The 22,262-nt window shown below is 36.8% G+C and overlaps 1 protein-coding gene across 5 annotated transcripts in view; it reads left to right on the forward strand.

Moving 5' to 3' along the window:
- Positions 1-22,262, forward strand: part of LOC150098167 (CREB-regulated transcription coactivator 1-like) — a 526,148-nt gene that overhangs the window by 220,504 nt on the left and 283,382 nt on the right. For all 5 annotated transcript variants that reach the window (XM_090405999.1, XM_090406001.1, XM_090406000.1 and 2 more), the window contains one exon: positions 14,423-14,490. In XM_090405999.1, the coding sequence (XP_090262125.1) occupies positions 14,423-14,490 (68 nt within the window). The remainder of the gene's footprint in view (positions 1-14,422; positions 14,491-22,262) is intronic.

A 22,262-nucleotide genomic window follows, 5' to 3' on the forward strand; every position in this document is an offset into this window, starting at 1 on the left:
GAGCAAAACGACTGACTACAGTGCTAAAAAAAGCAGTAGAGGAAGTAATTCCTGAAAGAGAAAAGATCAACAAGAAATGGATAACTCAAGAAACCCTAAAATTGGTACAAGAGAAAAGAGAACTGAAACTCAAAAGAGATAATTCAGAGGCAACAGATGAGTTATACCATCAAAAATGTAATGAAGTATGGACAGCAGCAAGATCTGATAAAGCCAAATGGTTGGAGGACCAGTGCAAAGACATTGAACAGTACTATGGAGAACACAAAACTAGAGAGGTCTACAAACTTATAAGAAATGTCAATAGGAAGTGGCAAACAAGATCAGTAGCAGTCAAGGATGACAATGGTAAAGTATTGATGGACAAGACAGAAATCATACATAGATGGACAAGATATTGTAGCGAACTATATAAAAATCAACTAAATGATACTGCAACAGAAGTGATCAAAGAACTGAAAGCAATTTCTCCACCAGCAGAGATCTTTGAAAATGACATCTTGGAAGAGGAGGTGAATAAGGCTATAAAACATCTCAAGAACAACAAGAGTCCTAGAGATGACAAAATAATAGGCGAGATGCTAAAATATGGGGGAGAATCAGTTGTAGAAGGAATGCATAAGCTGTGTAATGAAATATGGAGATCAGGGGATGTCCCTGAAGAGTGGAAAAAATCAGTCTTGTTTGTTCTTCATAAGAAAGGCAGTGCTTTAGGATGCACCGATTACAGAACTATTGCATTAATGAGTCATCTTGGCAAAGTGCTGAAGAAAATACTAACAGAACACCTGAAAGGGCATATGGAGGCACATCTTCTGGATGAGCAAGCCGGATTTCGACAAGATTCGAAGATTCTCACTTTGCCTGAGACTAATAGCAGAGAAAGCTCGAAGAAAGAACAAAAAAGATATATTGCTGTTTCGTGGACTTCCAAAAAGCATTTGATAATACTGACCAAAATATAACATGGGCTGTCTTGGAATCCTATGGTGTGGATAATAAATTGATCCACCTGCTGAAAGATATAAACAGCCATGCACAAGCAAAAATCAGAATAGCAGGTGAGACTGGAGATTGGTTTGCCACAAGTTAAGACATCATCTTCATCACACATCTGGGAAGAACACTAGATAAGATTAAAGAAGAAGAAGGTGGAGGTATTTCAATAAATGGCATGAGAATAAACTACCTCTGCTTTGCAGATGACATCGTCCTGATTGAAGAAGACGTAGCAATGCTGGAACAGACATTGCAAACACTATACACAGAAGAAAAAAAAAAGATATGACTAAATGTCAACTTTGAAAAAACTAAAACAATGATATTCGGACAACAGGAGTTACTGAACAGAGTTACGATAGACAGATTTCAATTGGAAAATGTGGAACACTTCACATATCTTGGATGCCACATGACGCATGACTTGGACCTCCTCCCAAAAAAAAAAAGGAGATGAAAATTAGAATAGCCAGAGCAACAACTATTTTAAAAGCCATGGACAAAATATGGAAGAGCCGAGCTATAAAGATGCAAACTAAACTGCACATTGTAGAAACCTGTATCTTCAGCAGCATGCTCTATGGATGTGAGGCCTAGGTACTCCTGAGAGAATCTAAAAGGAGGATATTGGCTTTTGAGAGGTAGTGCTATAGAAAGATCTTGAGAATATGCTGGATACAGAAAGTGAGGAAATCTACAGACGAATACAACCAAAAGAAAACCTGATCCAGAAAATAATCAAAAGGAAACTACGTCTATTTGGCCATATATGTAGAATGAATGATGAGAGAAAATTAAAAGCGTTGCTGTTTGGAATGATCGAAGGAAAGAACAAAGAGGTATACCAAACAGAGAATGTGGCGATGACATCGTCAGATGGTGCAGAAACTCTATACACAAACTGAGTCATCTTGCACAAAATAGAATGCAGTGGAAGAATCATATCAAGATGGCAGCAGACACCTACGGGCACTGGACCCATGGTGGTGGTTGATGATGATGAATTTTTGACATACCTTTTTAGAATCCTCAAGATTAACTTTTTATGGAACAGCATCAGAAATATATCGATAAAGAATATATATATATATATATATATATATATATATATAACTTAAACCATTAAAATGAACTATGAATAATTAACTATAAACCATTCAGGACTATTATTTGAATAAATACATTAGAACTTTTTTCATAAAAAAAAAAGGGGGGGGGATCAAAATAGAGTTAAATACAGGCAGCCCTCGGTTTACGCTTCAGTTCCATTCCTGAAAAACTGGCGTAAAACGAACCCAATTTTAATGGGTGGTATGAAATTATGTTCCATGCAGTCAAAAAATATGCACATGAAGTATGTGTAACATTATTATGTTTAAAGCTTTGATAATACATACATATATATTTGTTAAAATAAAATTATTAATAACGAAAACAGAACAAAATTACTCTCTATATACGAAAAATATGAAACTTTGAAAAGATATTACATATTTCTATGTTGAAGTTGCTGGTTTCGGATCACCTGCTTTTTTTTTGAAAAAAGTATCCAGTGTTAACTGCCTAGATTTTCTTTTTCTTTCTTTATGGAGTTCAGTGTGACGTCAATTAGATCCTTTTACACTCTTTCCCATTTCGCAGAGTTTCTATGGCCGTCTTCATATCTCTTAGAGGACCTTCTTCATTTTCTTTCTCCTCCTTTGGATGTTGACTTAATTGTTCGACTGATTCTTTTAAGTCTTCATTGGAAAGTGGTTTATCATGGCTCTCTAAGACTTCTGTCACATCTTCAGCTGTAATATCGTACAATCCCACCTCTTGCGCAAGCTTGGTAACATCTTCAATAACATTCTCCTCTTGCTCTAATTCCTCGAAGTCGTGCATAAATGCTGGAAGAAGTTTTCACCATGCTCCTTTTAAACACTTTGCTGGTACGTCGTTCCAAGCTGCCTCGATATTGTTTATGCCCTTCAAAATATCGAATTACTGCCAATAGTCTTTAATAGTTTTTCCTGAAGTGTCCAAAAAGTTAATCTCTTACCATTTCCATAAATGTTATATGGAGGTAATAGGCTTTGAAGATTGATCCCCTGATCCATCGGTTGCAAAAGTGACGTTATGTTTGGGGGCATGTAAACAACCTTGACATCCAATGGTGTTCTTACTTCAGCAAGGTTTTGAGGATGTCCAGGGGCATTATCGAAGATAAGCAATGGCTTGGCTGGCAAATCATTTTCTTTACAGAAGCGAAGCACGGTAGGACAAAAATAATTTGTGTACCAATCTATAAAAACGTCTTGTGTAACCCAAGCTTTCTTGTTCCATTTTCCAATAGACTGGCAGCATGGCTTTTAGACCCTTGAAGGTGTGTGGTGTCTGTGAATGGTACAACAACATTGGTTTAAGCTTCAAAGTTCCGGAGACATTTGCACCCAACAAAAGTGTAAGTCTATCTTTTGCAGCTTTAAAACCTGGAGTGGAACATTCTTCACCAGGAAATGAAGGTGCGTGATGGCAATTTTTTTCTGGTAGAGCCCAGTCTCATCAACATTAAAAATGAGATCAGGAGGATAACATCCTTGTTCTACACAGTCTTGAAATTCTTTAGGAAAAGCAGCCGCTGCCACAACATCTGTTCTTACCGCCTCACCACATAATTTGACACTGTGGCACTTACTTCGAGACTTAAATCTCATGAACCAACCTTTGCTTCCTAAAAATATTTCTTTACCTCCATCTGTCTTTTTAAGATCCTCAAAAATTGTTTTTGCTTTCTCAGTTATAACAGCCTGCGTCACAGGAATGTTTTTCTGATTCAAGACATCCACCCATAATGATAATTTTTCCATTTTTTTCATGAAGTTTACCCCTGCTATAACATACTTGTTTTGCATTTAGTGCTGCCGTGGATTGTTTGCTTAGACTGTTTTATTCTATGTGCATTTTTCATAATTGTAGTAACAGTCGATGGAGGCCATCTTCCATTCTTCGAATCACCTCCATCTTCTTTTCAAGTGTGATTGATTTCCACGTCTTCTTAACACCAAGTTCTACTAATTTTTCTGCACTTCTATTATCAGACATGGTATGTAATTTACGTACTTTATCAATTTAAATACGTATGTACTTAAAAAAAATTAAATAGAATAATTAGGTAGATTCAACATTAAAACTAGGTTTGATATATATATATACGTCATAGTAGCTCGGTAAACACTCAAACATTAGAGTGCCTGCTAGTGTCGTTTCTCAGTCAACCACACTACAGTAAGAAAGCACGCACAGGCAACCGGCGTTATTGTGAATCGGCATAAACCGAGGGCTGCCTGTATATATATGGAAACCAAAACCATAAATGCAGAAGTTAAAATATGCAGACTAAAAACCGATAAATACATAGTGATTTCATAACGGTCTTGTATTAAGGATGAACTTCAAAATTAAAAAATGGGAAGATAAAAAATAAAGATAAAACAGATTAAAAAAAAATGGGACAGGATATGAGCTGTTTTGACTAAGTGTTGTCCTTGGAGCTCATGGGCAAAGTGAAGCCTTTCATGTTGCCTTTATATTTGCATTGGATTTTCTGTGTTGCTTTCTATGAGTGGGAACCTTGGCCTAATTTGCATTTTGTGGAGCTTCAAATTCTATGAGATTAAATAGGGACAGTGGACATTTATGGAGTTTTTGGCATTTAATAGCTATAGTTTCTGATATCCTTAGCATTGTTTCATTATTCTGTTTTATGTCTAATACAATGGCTTTTTCAATTTGTGGGGGTATGCTTCTGTTCGAGCATGTGGATTGCAATTTCTGTTTTCCTGATATTTGGTTTTTACTTATTTCTTAAATGTTCTGGAATGGTATATCACAATCATGGAAGTGTTCCTGTAGTCTTGCCCATAATGATCTAATTGTGGAACCTGTGCAGGTGACATCATAGTCGTGCTAGCAAGGAAATTTGTACACCACATTGTGGTATTCGAATATTTCCTTGTATGAGTGAAATTTGGTAGGTTTTAGAAAATTGCCAATTTGTTGACTAGTAATAAACACTAATTTATAGTTGGTGTGCTTAAATATATATTTATAAGCTTTGTATGTATTTTGGATATATGGCAGTTTAATGATTTTTGTGTTGGAAAGTTTTCTTTGGTTATAGGATTGGTTAGACGAGTTTTTGCTGTTGCATAAAATGATACATTTCTTGTTGTTCAGAAGATTAATCCAATTTATAAAGGTTTTTTATTGTGCATCTTTAATATGTTTGTCCATCCAATTTTTTCTCAGTCAGTCTATCTACATAACAAACTCTCTAGGCATGATGTATTAAAAATGCCTGGCTTCTTTGGCAGTGGATGAGATGGCTTTATCTATGTTAAGATAGAGATATTGTACCATTGTTATGTCAACATGTTTGCTGTGGACTTCACATTTTAAATAATATAGCAGTTTATTTATTTTTATTTATTTTTTATATATTTAAAATTTTTAAGCCTATTTTTTTTTTTAATTATCTTCAAGTAACATATTGAAAAGTTTGAAACTAGTCAACTGAAATAAAACTAAAAAAAGTTTTTGTCTTTATACTTGTTATTCATGAAACATGGGAAACCATGTTTCATGAAAACAACACTGACAGATATAGAAAATTTCATGCTACTTGAATTTAGTATCTTTCAGCAGTGGATCAAATTGTTCAACATTTCAATATTTGTATTTGAGCAGTTGCTGAGATCATTCGTGGGCAGAGTTTTCTGGAAGAATAACTGTGGAACAAGGAATGAAATAACTAAATTAAATATTTACATGTAAAGTTTCTTAGGCACATTCTAGCATTATCAAGGCATTGAAACACAAAGTGAAATGATTTAGAATAAGGAAGTTTGCATGTTAGATGCAAGAATTATGCTTCTTGGTAATTCTTCTGTTATTAGTGCATTTGAGCTGAAGGCCATCAGTTATGATGCAGTTTCAAGGTTCTTTTTGAGTTGAGCCACTTCTAATCGTTCTTGCAATCTGAAGCCTAATTTTTGCAGTAATGTAGCTTTCTACTATCTGATTAAGTGATCTTTATGTGATGCACACTGTGATAATCCACTTTTGGGTTATCCATACCATATGCATTTACACAGTGTACCTGTTAAGTAATGAAATAGGTTGTTTACAGGACAGCCCTTTGAATAAAAGTAAGAAACTCAAAAGTTGCACCTGTGATTACAACACACTCTAGTTTTGAGTACTAGAGTGTAATTGCAGGTGTAACTTTCAAGTCGGGTGATGCTGCAGTTTTCGCATGGCAACTGTTGAAATTAGAGTGAGTGGAGCATGTCAGAAGTTGTATCATGCATCAAAGAACTATGATAAAATTTTACTGTAAATTAGGAAAAACTGCTACAGAAGTGTACCAAAACCTAAAAAAAGTTTATGCCAATGACTGAGCCATGTACAGGTGTTCAAGTTTTCAACATTTATAGAGGGGATGGAGTCCCTGCAGGATGCACCATGCTGTGGATGGCAGTTTCTGCATGGACAAATGAAAATGTGGTGAAAGCTAGGGAAATTGTTGCCCATGACAGGCGAATAACCACCAGGCCACTCTCTATACAACTTAGTGTCGGTAAGGAAATGGCCAGATTAATCTTAGAAAGAGATTTGCACGAGAGGAATATTTGTTTGAGGTTTGTGCCGCACATGTTGACACACGAATTGAGATGGCATTGGATTGCATGTTGTCAAAATTTCATCCATGCAGTTGATCAAGACCTAGCAGAAGTCAAGTTGCAAAATCATGTGTCAAGACAATGGTCATTGTTTTTTGATGCGGCTGGAATTATCCATTGTGAATTTCTTCCTAAGGGCACCACAATGAATGGTCAATCTTTAAAGGTACTTGTGTTATGACTATAAACAACAAATTAAACGATAACCACAGTAATTAACTTTAACTTCATTTCATAATCACAGTAATTTTAATTTTATTTCATTAAAAGTTAATTACTGTGGTTATCATGAAATTTGTTCTTTAATGAATGGTCAGTATTATTTAGGAGTAATGTAACATCTATACACCCTCACGTGACATGTCAATAATGAACTTTTCCACAACAATCAGTTTCGGTTGCATGACAATTTGCCTGTGCACTGTGTGCTGCCTATGAAGCAGTTCCTGGCTTCGAAGTCAATCTGTATGATTGGTTATTCCCTCCCCCTCATTTCTTCAGATTTAGCTTCCACAGACTTTTTTTCTCTTCCCAAAGATGAAGTGTGTCTTGATAGGGGAGTGCTTTAGCAACATTGAGGACATCTAACTCAGTGTGATCTAGACGCTGAAGGGGGTTCCTGTTCAGGAATTCCATTGTATCTTCGAACACCTGTACAACAGATGTAGATGTTGTGTGGAGTTTGAGGGAGATTATTTGAATCTATGTAATTGACAATTCCAGATATAGTTCTTTTTAAACAATTTCATATAATAATTGTCTCATTACTTAATCGGCATACAATGTATGTTCCTGTTCATAGTAGTCTTTCCTGTCTGTCTGAAATACTGGATACAACAATGATAATGGGGGGGGGGTGCTCTAAACACATCAGAAGGAAAGAGTTGGTTCTGGTGTCTTTGATCAGTCTCATATGAGTAGAAACTGAGTTGAAACACACAATTTTATCTTTGACTGCAAGCATGTAGTACTTCAGCTTCCATCATCGTCATGCTTTTCAAGGATTTAGGCCTTGAGTGGCCTGTTCCAGCCTTAGAAGTCATCGTTTGATCTCTTTAGAGGATGTCTTGGTTATCTTTTGCTCCCATTCTTCATTAAATACTCTATTCTACACCTTAATTGTTATTTTCTTTGTATTTGGCATATTTGTGAAATCAATTAAAATTAAAAAATTAATAAACTTCTACTTGTTCAATTTGTTATAAAATGACAGTACATGTGACGACACTGCAATACAGCAATACATTTGCAAAACGAAACCATTTTTTCAATCAAGCAATTTCAATCAAACAAAAAAAATTAATAAACAAATTAAAAAACTTCTACTTTATTATTATTATTTGACACCTCCAGGGAGTCCAAAGACTCATCGAGGGAGAGTGTGCCAACAGCATCGAACGATTGTTCTCCTTTCAACTACTAACCGCACTCAAACTTACTTAACTCGGACATCAGTAGCAGAGGCTCTACCAATCGACCAACCTTTGCCGGCAAAGGTTGGTCGATTTGTTCAGTTTGTTTTAAAATGACAATACATGTGACAACACTACAATACAGCAATACATGTGCAAAATGAAACCATTTTTTCAATCAAGCAAATCTTGCACCGAGTGCTTGTAGTGGCCTCTTGTGACAATATAATATGATGTGTATTATATTGTGTATTTCATCCTTATCTAACCATTGAACAATAGATAAGGATGAAATGCCACCCATAGAACAGTGGATAGATTGATGATAGTGGTTGATTTTTTAACATTGGTCTTTAAAAATAAATATAAAGTATGTCAATGTATAATTAAAATATATGCTGTTTGAAGGAATGCATAATTTGTAAACAATGAAGATACATTACGTGTGTAGAGGCTTAAGTGCTGTGAGGACATCATGTTGGAGGCTTAATGGATATTTTTACAACACTTAAAAAGAATTAAAATACACTTTAATGCTTCCTATATTTCGTCCTAGTCACTAGGACATCTACGGGGATTACAAACAAATTAATGTAACATATGCACAAATAACAAACAATACTAAGCCCAACCACGTGGGTGACACTAAAGTCCTATCTAGGTAGAGCGCCCCCTAAGGGCAGTAGTCGGTGGCCTGGAATGTAAGGTGGGAACTCTGGTGATGAGTGTTTCCCAAATCTTCGGAAGCTTAATGCACCCATATTTATTGAGATTTGGTTGGTTTTTGAGAGCTGCTGCTGCTGCTTCTAAGAAAAGTCTCTCTTTCTTGAATTTGCTATGGTGGAGCATGGTGGTTTTCTTCCATGATACTCTGTGGGTGGTGTCCAAAACATGGTCAGCCAAGCCTGAATGGCCATAGTTGTGTTTGAAGATGTAAGACTTGTGTTCCTCTAGACGGATGGATGCTGATCTGCCTGTCTGTCCAAAGTACGCCAGCTTACAGGAACAGGGTACTTTGTAAACTCCAGGCAGAGAGAGAGGAGGGAGCTGATCTTTCGTAGAACGGATAAGGGTAGCCAGTTTGCGGTGGGGCTTGTATGCTGTGTGTAGATTGTATTGTTTTAGTATCTTGGCTATTTTTTCAGATGTGCCACGGATGTAGGGTATGGTGATGGCATTTTTAAAATCTTGTTGACGAGAAGGAAGGGGAATGGGGAAGGAGTTGATTATTTTTTTGATACTGTGATCGCTGTAGCCATTGGAGAGGAAAGTGCTGTGTATGTGGTTAAGCTCATTAGTGAGGGCGGTTCCACTGGAACAAAGATTGTGGGCTCTCTTGGTAAGAGTTTTAATAATGCCATATTGTTGAGAGGGGTGGTGGTGGGAGAGTTTGTGAATGTATCTGCCTGTGTGTGTGGGTTTTCTGTATACAGTGAAGGTAAGTGTATCATTAGGCAGGCGTGTGACTAAGGTGTCTAGGAAGGGTAAACAATTGTTCTTTTCCTTTTCCATAGTGAACTGGATTCTTGGATGTAGACTATTGAGATGACTGAGGAAGGAGTCTAACGTGTCTGGGCCATGAGGCCAAATAGAGAACACATCATCTACATATCTTAGCCAGATAGAAGGTTTGAGTGGGGCTGAGTCTATGGCTCGTTTTTCGAAATCTTCCATATAGAAATTGGCAAGGGGGGGGGTGAGAGGGGGGAACCCATGGCAGTTCCTTCTATCTGCTTGTAGATTTTGTTGTTCCAAGAGAAATATCCAGAGTTAATGGCAAAGGAAAAGAGATCTAAGATGTCAGAGGGAAAAACCTTTTCTAAGAGAGATAAGGTGTCAATTAAGGGAATATTGGTAAACAAAGAGGAGATATCAAAGCTTACCAATATGTCTGTCTTTTTCAAGGTTAAATTTTCTGTGAGGGCTTTAAAGTGGGTCGAGTTTTTTATATAGGAAGGGGACCTTCCGGTGAGGGGGATCAGAGAGTTGGCCAGCTGTTTAGATAGTCTATAGCAAGGTGCATTGGTAGCATCTACTATAGGCCTGAGTGGGGAGTTGGATTTGTGGATTTTTGGTAAACTGTATATTCGGGGGGGACGGGAGCGGAAAGGTTTAAGTTTTTTCGTGACATCTGGGGGCCAGGAAGATACTTTTTTGAGTAAAATTTTTAGTTTTTTAACTTGTGTTTTTGTGGGGTCGTGTTCTAGCGGGATGTAGGTAGCGCGATCGCGGAGGATAATGTTCATTTTACGCTTATATTCGCTGGTATTAAGAACTGCTGTGGCATTACCCTTATCTGCTCTGGTGATGACGATACTTTTTTCTTTACGTAGTTTTAGGAGAGCCGTGCGTTGGGCATATGATAAATTACTTTTTGGCGGAGAAGAATGCGCGAGGATGTTGGCTACGTCAAGCCTGATGTTGTTAGCTATCTCCGACGGTAAGCGACCGATTCCACGTTCAATGTTCACCATTGCGTCAAGCACCGGCACTTCCTTCGGAGCGACGGCAAAATTATGGCCGAGGCAAAGGGCGCTGACGGCATCGTCGTTGAGCCTTTTGGAAGAGAGGTTTATTACTGTCTGGAGAGGTTGAATTTGTGGTTGTGGTTTGTTTTTCACAAGGTTGCTAAATTTCTTGATATGTTTATTTTTAATTTTTTGGAATTCTCTCTGTGCGGAAGTTTCCGAAATGCCAGAAAGAATCGACCAAAGTTCAGGGTTAAGAATGGTGGAGAGCTCTGAATGTAAGGAGCCAATGGCGGCGTTCGTCACTGCGAGGGTAGCACGTGTAGAGGCGATTTGCTGGCACGGCAAGCACTTCATATATATAACCGTGCCAGCCAGGCATTACTCCGTGAGCATTACATTAATTTGTTTGTAATCCCCGTAGATGTCCTAGTGACTAGGACGAAATATAGGAAGCATTAAAGTGTATTTTAATTCTTTTTAAGTGTTGTAAAAATATCCATTAAGCTTCCAACATAATGAAGATACATAATTGAGAAAAGGCTGCAGGTTCCCCTGGCCTAGGAGCAACAGTTGCATAGTTCTATTGGTAGGCCACATAAAACCACAGAGCAGAGATGTTGGAGGTTTATTGGAGTATTAACAGCACTAAAAAAGGATTAAAGACTATTTTAACTCTTCCAATATTTCGTCTGTCACTGAGCCATCTTCAGGGAGTACAAACAACTAACACTTGTAACACATACACAAAGGCAACACAGTGCTGAATGAAGTATAGGGATATGTAGGAAGCATAGGTTGTAATTCATCTATTCATCTGGACAGTTGGGATCTTTGAGGATTAATGTTTTCCAGATTTTGAAAAGTCTTGGATAAGGGTAGTAAGTTTCTGCACAGTGTTTAAGACCCACCTGAAACTTGCTACCCTTATCTGTTCCAGTAAAGATCAGCTTCCTCCTCTTTCAGTTCTTGGAGTATATAAAGTGCTCTGCTCCTGCAAGTTGGCATAATTTGGACAGACAAGTAGATCAGCTATTATCTGCATAGATGCATTCATGACTATGGTCAGTGTGGTCTTGCAGACCATGCATTGGATGAATGTGTGGGCTACAAGATATCATGTATAGGATTTGCTGGAAAAAGATACCATGCTCCAACACAGTAAATTTAAAAAAGAAAGACTGTCTTTGTAATCTGGAGCTGCTCTCAGAAATCAACCGAATTTAAATGAAATACGGATGCAATTAACTTCCTAAAATTTGGAAAGTTACTTGCAATTAATCCTCAGAGATCCCACTTTACACTCTAGGCCTCCTAGAAACATATAGTAGGTGCCCCACCTAGATAGGACTTTATCTAGGTGGGGCACCTAGATAAAGTCTGTTATATCCATGTGTTTTATTTATTATTGTGTTGCTTTTGTGTGTGTGTGTGTGTGTGTGTGTGTGTGTGTGTGTTTGTTTGTTACTAGTGTTAGTTTGCTTTCTGAAAATGTACTTTCTTCCAGTAGTTCATCTATTGGAAGAATTAAAATAATTTTTAATCCTTTCTTAACAATGGTAATACTCCATTAAACCACTTAGCACATAGAGAGAGCTGGACCATTGAGTGCTGAAGTGCTTGGCATGAAAAAATCATCTATCCTCAATTGAAGAACTTGATACTGAGTTGCAAAATGCCTCTGAAAGCAACACGGATACCAACAAGAGCAACAACTGTTTAGTGGTGTATAGTTTGCATAATTGGCTCAAAAGTGGCATAAATGCATTCTCTGGAGAGGTGAATTACACTTTACCATGTGGTAGTCAAATGGGCGAGTGAGTTTGGTGGCTGACAAGAGAATGTTGCTTGCCTGATTTTGTGGTGCAAACTATGAAGTTTGGTGGAGGAGGCATCATCATGGTGAGCTCCCTAGTTCCAGTGATGGGGAATCTTTATGCTGCAGCCTATAGTGACATTCTAGACATTTCTGTTCTTTCAACTTTATGGTAACAGTTTGGCATAGACCTTTCCTGTATCAACATAACAATGTCCTTGTCCACAAAGCGAGATCTGTGTAGGAATGGTTTAATAAGATGGGTGTTGAAGAACTTGACTGGCCTGCACAGAGCCTTGATCTAATCCCGATCAAACACCTCTGGGATGAATTGGAAAACTGATTGTTAGCTAGGCCAAATCACCAACATCAGTGATTATTATGATAATTCTCTTCTATTCTTCCAGAAGAGTATTAGTCAAGTTAATGTACCAAACCTTAGCGGAAAGTCTTCCCAGAAGATTGTAGTCTGTTATGGTAGCAAAGGCTGGACTAACTCCAGTTAATGCTTTTCGTATTAAGGTGAGAGTTTCGATGAGCAGCCATCTTGATATTTTTGATCAGGTAGCATATAGTATGTGAGTGTCTAAATGAATCCTCCCTCAGTGAGTCCTTGGAGAAGCATTCATAATAATATGAATATGCTGAGCATTGCCTTATGGAAAAGTAGGAACATTTAAGAACTATTGCGCATTTTGCTACCACCTAATTTTTGTTGGAATCTACCGCTAAAAACATAGATTTTCATTTGTTTACAGATATTAAAGTACTTTTCAGGCTGGTGTATCTTAGAGACAATTTTTATTAATTTAACTAATTTTTATGGTATTTTAACTAATCTTATCAGAATAACACCAACCAAACATATGACTACAGTGTTACAACAACTGGAAATTCATGTTTAGATGGACTGTCAAGAAAGAAAATTTCTGTTGAAGATGGCACTTTCTCACATCCTCAATGAACACTGAATCGTTGTGGTCCAAGTTCTGACATTCTGATTACATTAATATAGAAAATCAGGATCTGAAGATCATACCTTAACTGCAGACCAGATGATGAAGTGGAAACACATGAACCTCTTACATCAGTGCTCCTTCAAGGTTTGAATATTTGTTTTATGGAATTTTATGATATCTTCCTACATCAGCTAAACTTAAACATGAATGAGTCAGTGTCCATCTCAAGATTATGCAAAGCTATTTACTGCAATAAAAAGGTGCAATTGTTTTTTAAACAATGATTACTATTTTCTTCTGGACATATTCTCACTTATAGAATCTCCTATTTCTCAGCTGAGGTTCATCACATTGTAGTCAAGTGTGCTTAGTTATTATTATTAATTGTTGCTTTCATTTCTGTATAGATCTGTTTCTGCTTAGATTGGATAATGAAGTTTTCAGATGATTTCCTTCTTCATCATGATTTATTATAGTTAACTAGAATTATATATATATATATATTTTTTTATGTATTATTTTCTAGTGTAGAAAATAATTTTTAATAGGAAGCATCTACTTGCATAATAAGAGTTCTGAATTATGTAAGTAACTACTACTCACAAAAGTACCTCATGTGTAAACATTTATTCACTTTAACTAGTAAAATATGGCTGGAATGAATATAATTTTCATCAAGGATACAAGCATAATATCCAACTGAGTGAAACAACTTGCTAACTCAATATGCTTTTTTTTTGTCAGCTACAAAATTTTTCAAAGAAGTGACTGCCAAATATGTGACCGGAGTACTATAGTAGATCTCTCTCTCTCTCACACACAGAGAGAGAGAGAGAGAGAGAGAGAGAACTAACTATAAAATCAAATTGGTGGTTATTAGTTTGCACTCAAACCTTAAAAATTAAACTGATATTAAAATTCATTCGTATGTTTTATGAATAGCCTCATTCAATGATTAAGATGGAATTAAAGTTTATATTTTGGATATATTTTGTTGTTTTATTAACCTTTTCATCCCTTAATGTGTAAATTTTATTTTCTCTAGTGCATGAAATGGATGGCTCTCTTACAATTGAAAATGATCAGATAAAGAATTATTGGGATCCAAAGAAGGTGATATATTACATGTGTTTTAAATCTTAATGAATTATAATCCTTTATCAGACAATAATGGATTAAAAAACACCCATTGAATTGAGTGTGTGTGTGGGTGGGTGGGGGGATCATTGAAAATTGTTGACCACACAACAGTTTGCCAGAAGACAATTTGATAAAAAGATTGTTTAATAAAAAAAATTACAAAAAAAAATTTCAATGAATTGTTAAAAAAAAACATTGATTTTTCTTGTGCAGTATTATTTTACTCAGAAAACAGACACATTAAGAATGGCCATTAGAAACAGTAATGTTGATAGTGGACACATGCTTCAGTACTGGAAAAAATTTTTGAAGTTTGACTTGCAAGTTTGAAAAAGTGAAAATGGTTGGAGAGGAAAGAAGTGTGAAAGAGGAGAGAATGAGATAAGAGAAAAGATTATATTTTTGGCAGTAATGGTGATGAATGCATAAAAAACATGTACATGGAGTCATGAAAAAATGTAGAGGAATGATGGAGAGAATCATCAATAAAATGTGAGAGAGAGAGACTAAATAAATGATTAATGAATGATATGTACATGGATAAAGAAGTTGATGAGCAGGTGCGGTAATGATGATCGGTGCTGCATAGAGATTTTATAATTAGGGATATGAATAATAATGAAAGACAAGGATAGGAAAGTCTTTTCCAAATGCAGTGATGGATGTGACAGAAGCTGTGAAGATGTAGAAAGGATGAGTGAAACAGGTGTTTGTATTAATGAGGTGAATGATTTGAAAAGTTACAAATTTGTTATGAGAGAGAATATGATTAATGAATGAAAATGACAGTTGTACAATATGAGGGAATTAAGAATGCTTATGATGACAAATAATTTATTGTATAGGTCGTGTAAAAGAAATGTTTCATTATATGGATATGAATTTAATTGGAGAAAGGATTGGAATTAGCAGACTTATTTCTTGCAAGAAAGATCACTTTTACCTTTGATAATACTCTTATCTCCAGACAGAATTCTTTTCTTTCTCTTCTTTTCTTAGACTTACACCTCTCTCTCTCTCTCTCTCTCTCTCTCTATATATATATATATATATATATATATATATATATAAATCAATAACCCATAGCCTCCAAACAGTTGTTTTTTTTCTCTTCTATATAAGACACCACTTCTCATTTGTACAACTGTCAATACTGTATACTTCACTATCTGGATATCCTAGAATACTCTATTCACATTAGTTTAGTTGTAGTGCACTAAAATGCTTGATGCAATCCAGACAAGGGCACTCAGGTTAATTGATGACCCCCCCCCCCCACAAACTTTCACAGATTCACTCTATTCTCTTTCTCTTCTTTTGCAGGTATATTTTGTTCTTCCAAACTATCACCCATCCTTCATTTTCCTTTATGCTATTATGAGTACAGACAGCTGCTGCTAGCCAAAATTCATTTACTGTCCAGCTCCAAATTTTCCAAACCAACTTCTCATCTTTCTTGTCTGTCCTTTGAAATAGCCTTCAGTGGCTTATAACTTCCTCCTGTTTGAGAAATACATCAACAGATTCCTACTTTCTCCTTGACCTCTTATTTAAAGTTACATAAATTCAGTGCTTCTGTAGCACATTGGTGAAAACCATTTACATATTTTCATGCTTTTCTAATAGTAGAAATTGAATTTTGTCAATTTGATCTCTCACTTCTTCACTATCTTTTTATTATGTAGCGTATTGGTCTGGTTCTGCCAAATACAAAAACTCATAAAAATCAAATTTATAAACTTCCATAAAAATGTTGATGATTAAAGTTGAGCAGTAATCCAATATTGACCTAATCAGAAATTCATATAATGATATTTTAATAACTTTCTCACATGGGAAGCTTGTTTTAATCAAACCTACAGTCTGCTGAACTTTACTAGTTGTTTACCAATATGGTTGCTGAATTTAAATTCCTGTTATCCAAAATACTGAAATCCATATAATGATTTCTAAGGTCTAACTATTCAACTTATATTAATTTAATACTACCTTCTTATCAAATCATTATACTTAATCTGCTCACATTTAGTTTTAAACTTACTTTGTGTTCCTGTGCCATGCACATTCTTCTGATCTTTTAAGGTGATTCTGTGGATAACTGAGGTCTGAATGATTGACAGCAAGACGAGGTTTTTTCCCTCTAGGAAACAAGGTTTGTCAGGGTTTTTCATCCTGCATATAGCCAAATTGGCAATGGAAACACACACACACCGTTAACAGACAGAAAAATACTGGGGTTGATGGTGATGGGCAGTAGATGGCTTTGACGGGAGTAGTGTCGTTGTGTTGTGTATTTAGAGAATTAAGTTGTAGGGAAGATGGTGAGATGCGTGTGTGTAGTCAAGTAGAGCAGAGTGGAATGCCCTCCTGTGATGAATCCTTGGACTTCTTGGAGGTGTCACATGAAGCTAGATAGAGAGAAGTTTTTTTAATAGAAGTTTTTTTCATAATATTTAACCTAAATCATTTATGAATAAACAAAAGAGTCCAAACTCTAGAGTACCTTCTCTCATTGCATTTGACTTTTAGATGACTCTTGTTTAAACACTTCTTCCTGTCATCTTTCTGTAAACCTGTTTCTTCTATCTCATAAGTAATCATCAGTACTTATTTGACACATTTTAATCAACAAGTTGTTTTGTGGAACTCTCCCAGAAGCTTGGCTGAAATTTAAATAAAATTACATTATAGCTGTTATTGGGGTATTCCCCTTGTGCCCTCTTAATCACCATGCCAGCCTTGACATGTATATACATCAGTAATTACATGGATGCAAGGTGTCCACTGAAGTTAATATAACCTTCCAATATTATAGAAATGATATGGATTTGAAGTGTATATTTTTGATACATTTTACTCTGTGACTATTCGAGTGGTTAATCAAAAGTAAGCAGGTTTGTCCTAATCATTCTTCTTCTAATGAAACCATGCTGCACCTGCTCTACAAGTGACCCTTATTGTGGATTACCTATTGGAAATTGTAGATATAATTTCCATTACTTTGTCTGTAACTCTAAAAAGGCTAACTGGTTTATACTTCTCCACTTTATGCAGTGAACCACACTTATATGAACTGGAATAAATTTTACAGATTTCCAGTGAAGAGATGTTATTCCAATTTCAACTCTTCATTGAAGATGTTCAGAAGATATTACACATGTTTATTGGATTGATTAATTCTAACATGCATATGAGTTTGAAATGATATCTTTATTTCCAACCTCATCAAATAACAAGCTGCATCAATGATTTTCTCCTCTCTTCCTGTACTGACTACAACATTATGCAAATCTTACCTCTCAAGCAATAATTCCTCTAACTAATCGTTGTTCATATATACACTTGTCAAATACTTATTTAAATTTTCTACAACTCCATCTGGATCATTCAAAGTAAAAATTGTTATACTTAACTCATTTCTGTTAACCTTAAAATTCTTTAAATGTCTGTAAAAGCTTTTCAGATTAATTAACATCCCTGGCTAGCTGTAGTTCCACATTTTTCTTTGCTATCATTAATTAATAATTATAGTTTAGTTAATACCAGTTGTTGCATACATTGGTCATGCTTTATAGCTGATTTATTATTATTTATTATTGTTCCGGGCAACTCCAAGGAGTCGACAGACTCATCGAGGGAGGCCCTAACATCATGTCAAGAACAACTATTCGACATTCACACAGTATCTATCATACCTTGCCTTGAACTCATTCACTACTCTCCAAGTAAAAAACCTAGCTCTAACACCCTTGTCAACCACGCTCTTGCCCAGCTTCCATTCATGGCCCCTAGTCCTCCCACCACCAGTCATATTTTCAAAAAATATCTTCTGGATCAATCTTATAGAAACCCTTCAGTAATTTGAATGTCTCAATCATATCACCCCTCCTTCGCCTATCGACCAATTTCTGCAACCCACAAATCTTCAACCTATTCTCATAAGGTTCATTCCACAGACCTGCTATCATCTTGGTCACTCGTCTCTGGATCCTCTCCACTTCCTCCCCATCACGAAGAAACCCTGGTGCCCATAACTGGGCACAGTAGTCTAGATGGGGTCTTATCAAGGCTCGATACAGAGGAACAACAACTTGTTTGCCTCTGCATGTTAAAGTATTTTTCAGAAGCCAAGTGATTTGGTGAGCTGTTTTAGTCACTTTTGCAATGTGCCCCCTAAACTTCAATTCCCTATCCACCAACACTCCCAAATCCCTGGCCTCATCAATCTCATGGAGTACAGTTCCACCAATGCGATATACTACTGCTATTCTTTTCACCCCAAAGTGCATAACCTAACACTTTGGCACATTAAATTGACATCCATTTTTCCTAGCCCAGTCCTCCAAAATATCCAAATCATCCTGTAAAATTTTGACATCCTGTGCACTCATAATAGCTCTACCCAACTTTGCATCATCAGCAAACAAGTGAACATTTCTTCTCAAATCCTTTCCTATATCATTGATGAACAAATTGAAAAGCAGTGGTCCAAGAACAGAGCCCTGTGGCACTCCACTAGTCACAAGCCGTCTTTTAGACTCCACTCCTGAATAAACTACTCTCTGGTATCTCTCCTTCAACCACCCTCCTATTCATCTCACCAACCCTATATCTATCCCCATCTGCTCCAGTTTACTGATTAGGGTTCTATGTGGTATCCTATCAAAAGCCTTGGCAAGGTCCAGTAGTATTACTGTAAACCCATTACCCCTATCCAGTTCAGCCGTCACTGTGTTATAAAACGTGAGCAAGTTACTGAGGCATTATCTACCCTTCACAAAACCATGTTGTCTGCCATACAATATCGCATTTTCATCTATCCAATCCTGTATTCTTTTTTCTTGACTAATTTCTCTAAGACCTTGACAATGATTCCTGATATGCTAATCGGTTGGTAATTTACAACAGCAGTCTTGGAACCACCTTTATGCAGTGGAACTATTTTCCCCTCTTTCCATCCCCTCGGGACTAACCCAGACCCGAGACTCAAATTAAACAAAATGGTCAAAGGTACTGACAATTCTTTAGCTGCTTCTCGTACAACACGAGCTGGTATACCATCCAATCCCACAGATGTATTGACATTGAGGTTATGCAATAGACTACTCACCTCCACTTCATTCACCACAATTCCCGTATAATCTACTGGTACATTCGTTTCTGCAATGTCACCACCTGGATGATATATTCTTGCAAAGTGCTCACTCAGTAACTCAACTATATCAACTGATTCAGTTACCTCCCTACCATCGGCATTCTTTAAAATCATTCTGCCATGTACATTTTTCCTTTTACTTGCTACATATCTAAAAAACTGTTTAGGATTCACTTTAGCCTGCATGGCCAATGTTCTTTTGTAATCTGCTTTTGCTTTTCTTACCACACTCATTACCCTACTGGCCTGTGCTTTATACCGTTCATGTGCCTGCCAGTCACCTTTCTCCTTAAATTCCCTCCATAGTTGTTTTTTTTTTTTTGCAGCTCAAGCTTAATGGTGTTATTCATCCATTTAACCCCTACTTGATTTATTATTCGGACTCTAGGTATACAGCCAGCCATTGCTTCACGCAAACACTTCTTAACTACCTCCCATGCACTATCGACTTCTAGTCCTTGCAGTTGTACATGCCATGGCACTGAACCAATCAAACTCCTAAGCTTGTCATACTTTCCAGCCCGATAATTCCACATGTACCCTGTCTTAATTGAAAATTCTACACCTTTAGCTACCTCCCAAGTCAAGACCCTATGATCACTCTCACCGATTGGTGGCAATGTGGTCATATTTGTTACAGCCAAATCCTCAGATGTAATTACTAGGTCAAGCACTCTCTGATCCCCTAGTATTTTCCATTACATGATGTCGCAGATAGTTATCCCTTAATAACCGCATAAAATCCAATTCCTTCCTCCCGTATGTCCTCTCCTCACTCCAATCAATGTGACCATAGTTGAAATCTCCCATAATAATCACCCTCCTTCCACCCATTTCTTCTATTTGCTTGTGCATACTGTCACCACCATCTTTTCCATCACCTATAGCAGCACCCAATTGTATATTTAGTTCTGCTAGCCACAATCTCATACCAAATGGCCTCAAATGTGCTCTTTTCTCTATCCTGCAATTCAACTTCTATTCTCCTTGGCTGCAGCTCATCAGCTATCATCAACAATACTCCTCCTCCTCCCATTTTATTCTCCCTGTCATTCCTGAACACACTGTACCCATCACATTCAATCCCACTAGCTATATCATCTACAGTCAGCCATGTTTCACTAATACCAATAACCTGTGGTCTGGAAGTGCCAACCATGGCCAAAAACTCTTCCTTCTTGTTCCTAATACTCCTAGCATTAGTGTACATGAATTTAAGACCCCTGTTAGCCCCAATCCTACCTTGATGCCTTATATTAACTATCCCACTCTGATTTGTTCTCCTTATTTGCTCGGGCATATTATATTCATTCTTACATTCAACTGCCTCCCTGAGGATTGTATATCTACCCCCCCCCCCCTAATAAATCTAGTTTCCCTGAATTTGCACATCCACCACATTCAGCAACACTTTTTCATGTCTTCTTACACCGTAACCATTCAAATGCAAGCCATCCATCTTATATAGATCCTTTCGCCCATCGAACTCACTCCACACGTTCGCAAATTCCACACCACTCGTCATACATAACCCACGCATAAAGTCATTCGCAATTATGGCCTTCCTTTTAAACATTTCACTATCATACCGTGGCAAAAGACTAATCATTCTAACTCTCTCATTCTTTTCTTTTGCTACCTCAAACAGTTCATTCAGGTCTTCTATCATTTCAATTTTGTCTCCTTTCAAATCATTCGTACCTGCCACAACAATCATCTCTTTCACCCTTTCCTTTTGCTCTCTAATAGACTCAGTTACATCCTTTATGGTCGCACCAGGTTGGTACGATTTTGTCAAATCCTCTACTAACACACCTCGTACTAACGAGTCTCCATACAGCACTCTATCCTTCATTTTGTTCATGTTCACACTCATACGTCTATTTTTCCTGTCATACTTTTTATTATTGGTTGGTTCATTCAGTCGACTTTTGCTCATATGCTCTAGCTGATGTTTTGCCTTTTGTATCGCACCATTCAACAACGCGATCTAACTCATTGCGTCTATCTCATCTTTTTTATTCTCAGTAAAACCATTAATACTATCATTCACACTTTCTACATTCACACTCTCACAATTCTCTGGTACAACCTCGCCGTTTTTTGTCATATCCCTATTTTCTTCATTCTGAAGTTTGACAAAAATATCACACTCACGATCCGAAATACTCTTCAATTTCTCATTCTCCCTACATTTTCTACACACATTCACTCCTTTATTATCATCTAATCACACTCCGACCGCACCCCGCAAAGTGTACATTTCGCAGCTAGTACTCTGAATCATCTCTTTTATACTACTTACTATTAGAAATGCCATGCATTAAACTAATAATGCAGAAGAAAGGAGAATGATTGAAGAGTTTCTACTCACAACCTTCAAAAAATACAATATGGTCTTTACTGAGGAAATCGCCTTATTGTCCTGCACGGACCTGGTGGAGCATGCTGTTCAGATCACCACAAATAAGCTGGTCCACATTAAGCAATATCAAACACTGGTCAACCAAATGGAGGAACTACAAATTATGCTACAGGAATATGAGAAGGTAGGAAATCGAGAAATCAAGCTCACAATGGAACAGCCCTT

Source organism: Typopeltis vanoorti, chromosome 16 (genome assembly GCF_054136105.1).
Source record: "Typopeltis vanoorti isolate ZY-2024b chromosome 16, IOZ_Tvanoo_1.0, whole genome shotgun sequence".
NCBI classification, from domain to species: domain Eukaryota; kingdom Metazoa; phylum Arthropoda; class Arachnida; order Uropygi; family Thelyphonidae; genus Typopeltis; species Typopeltis vanoorti.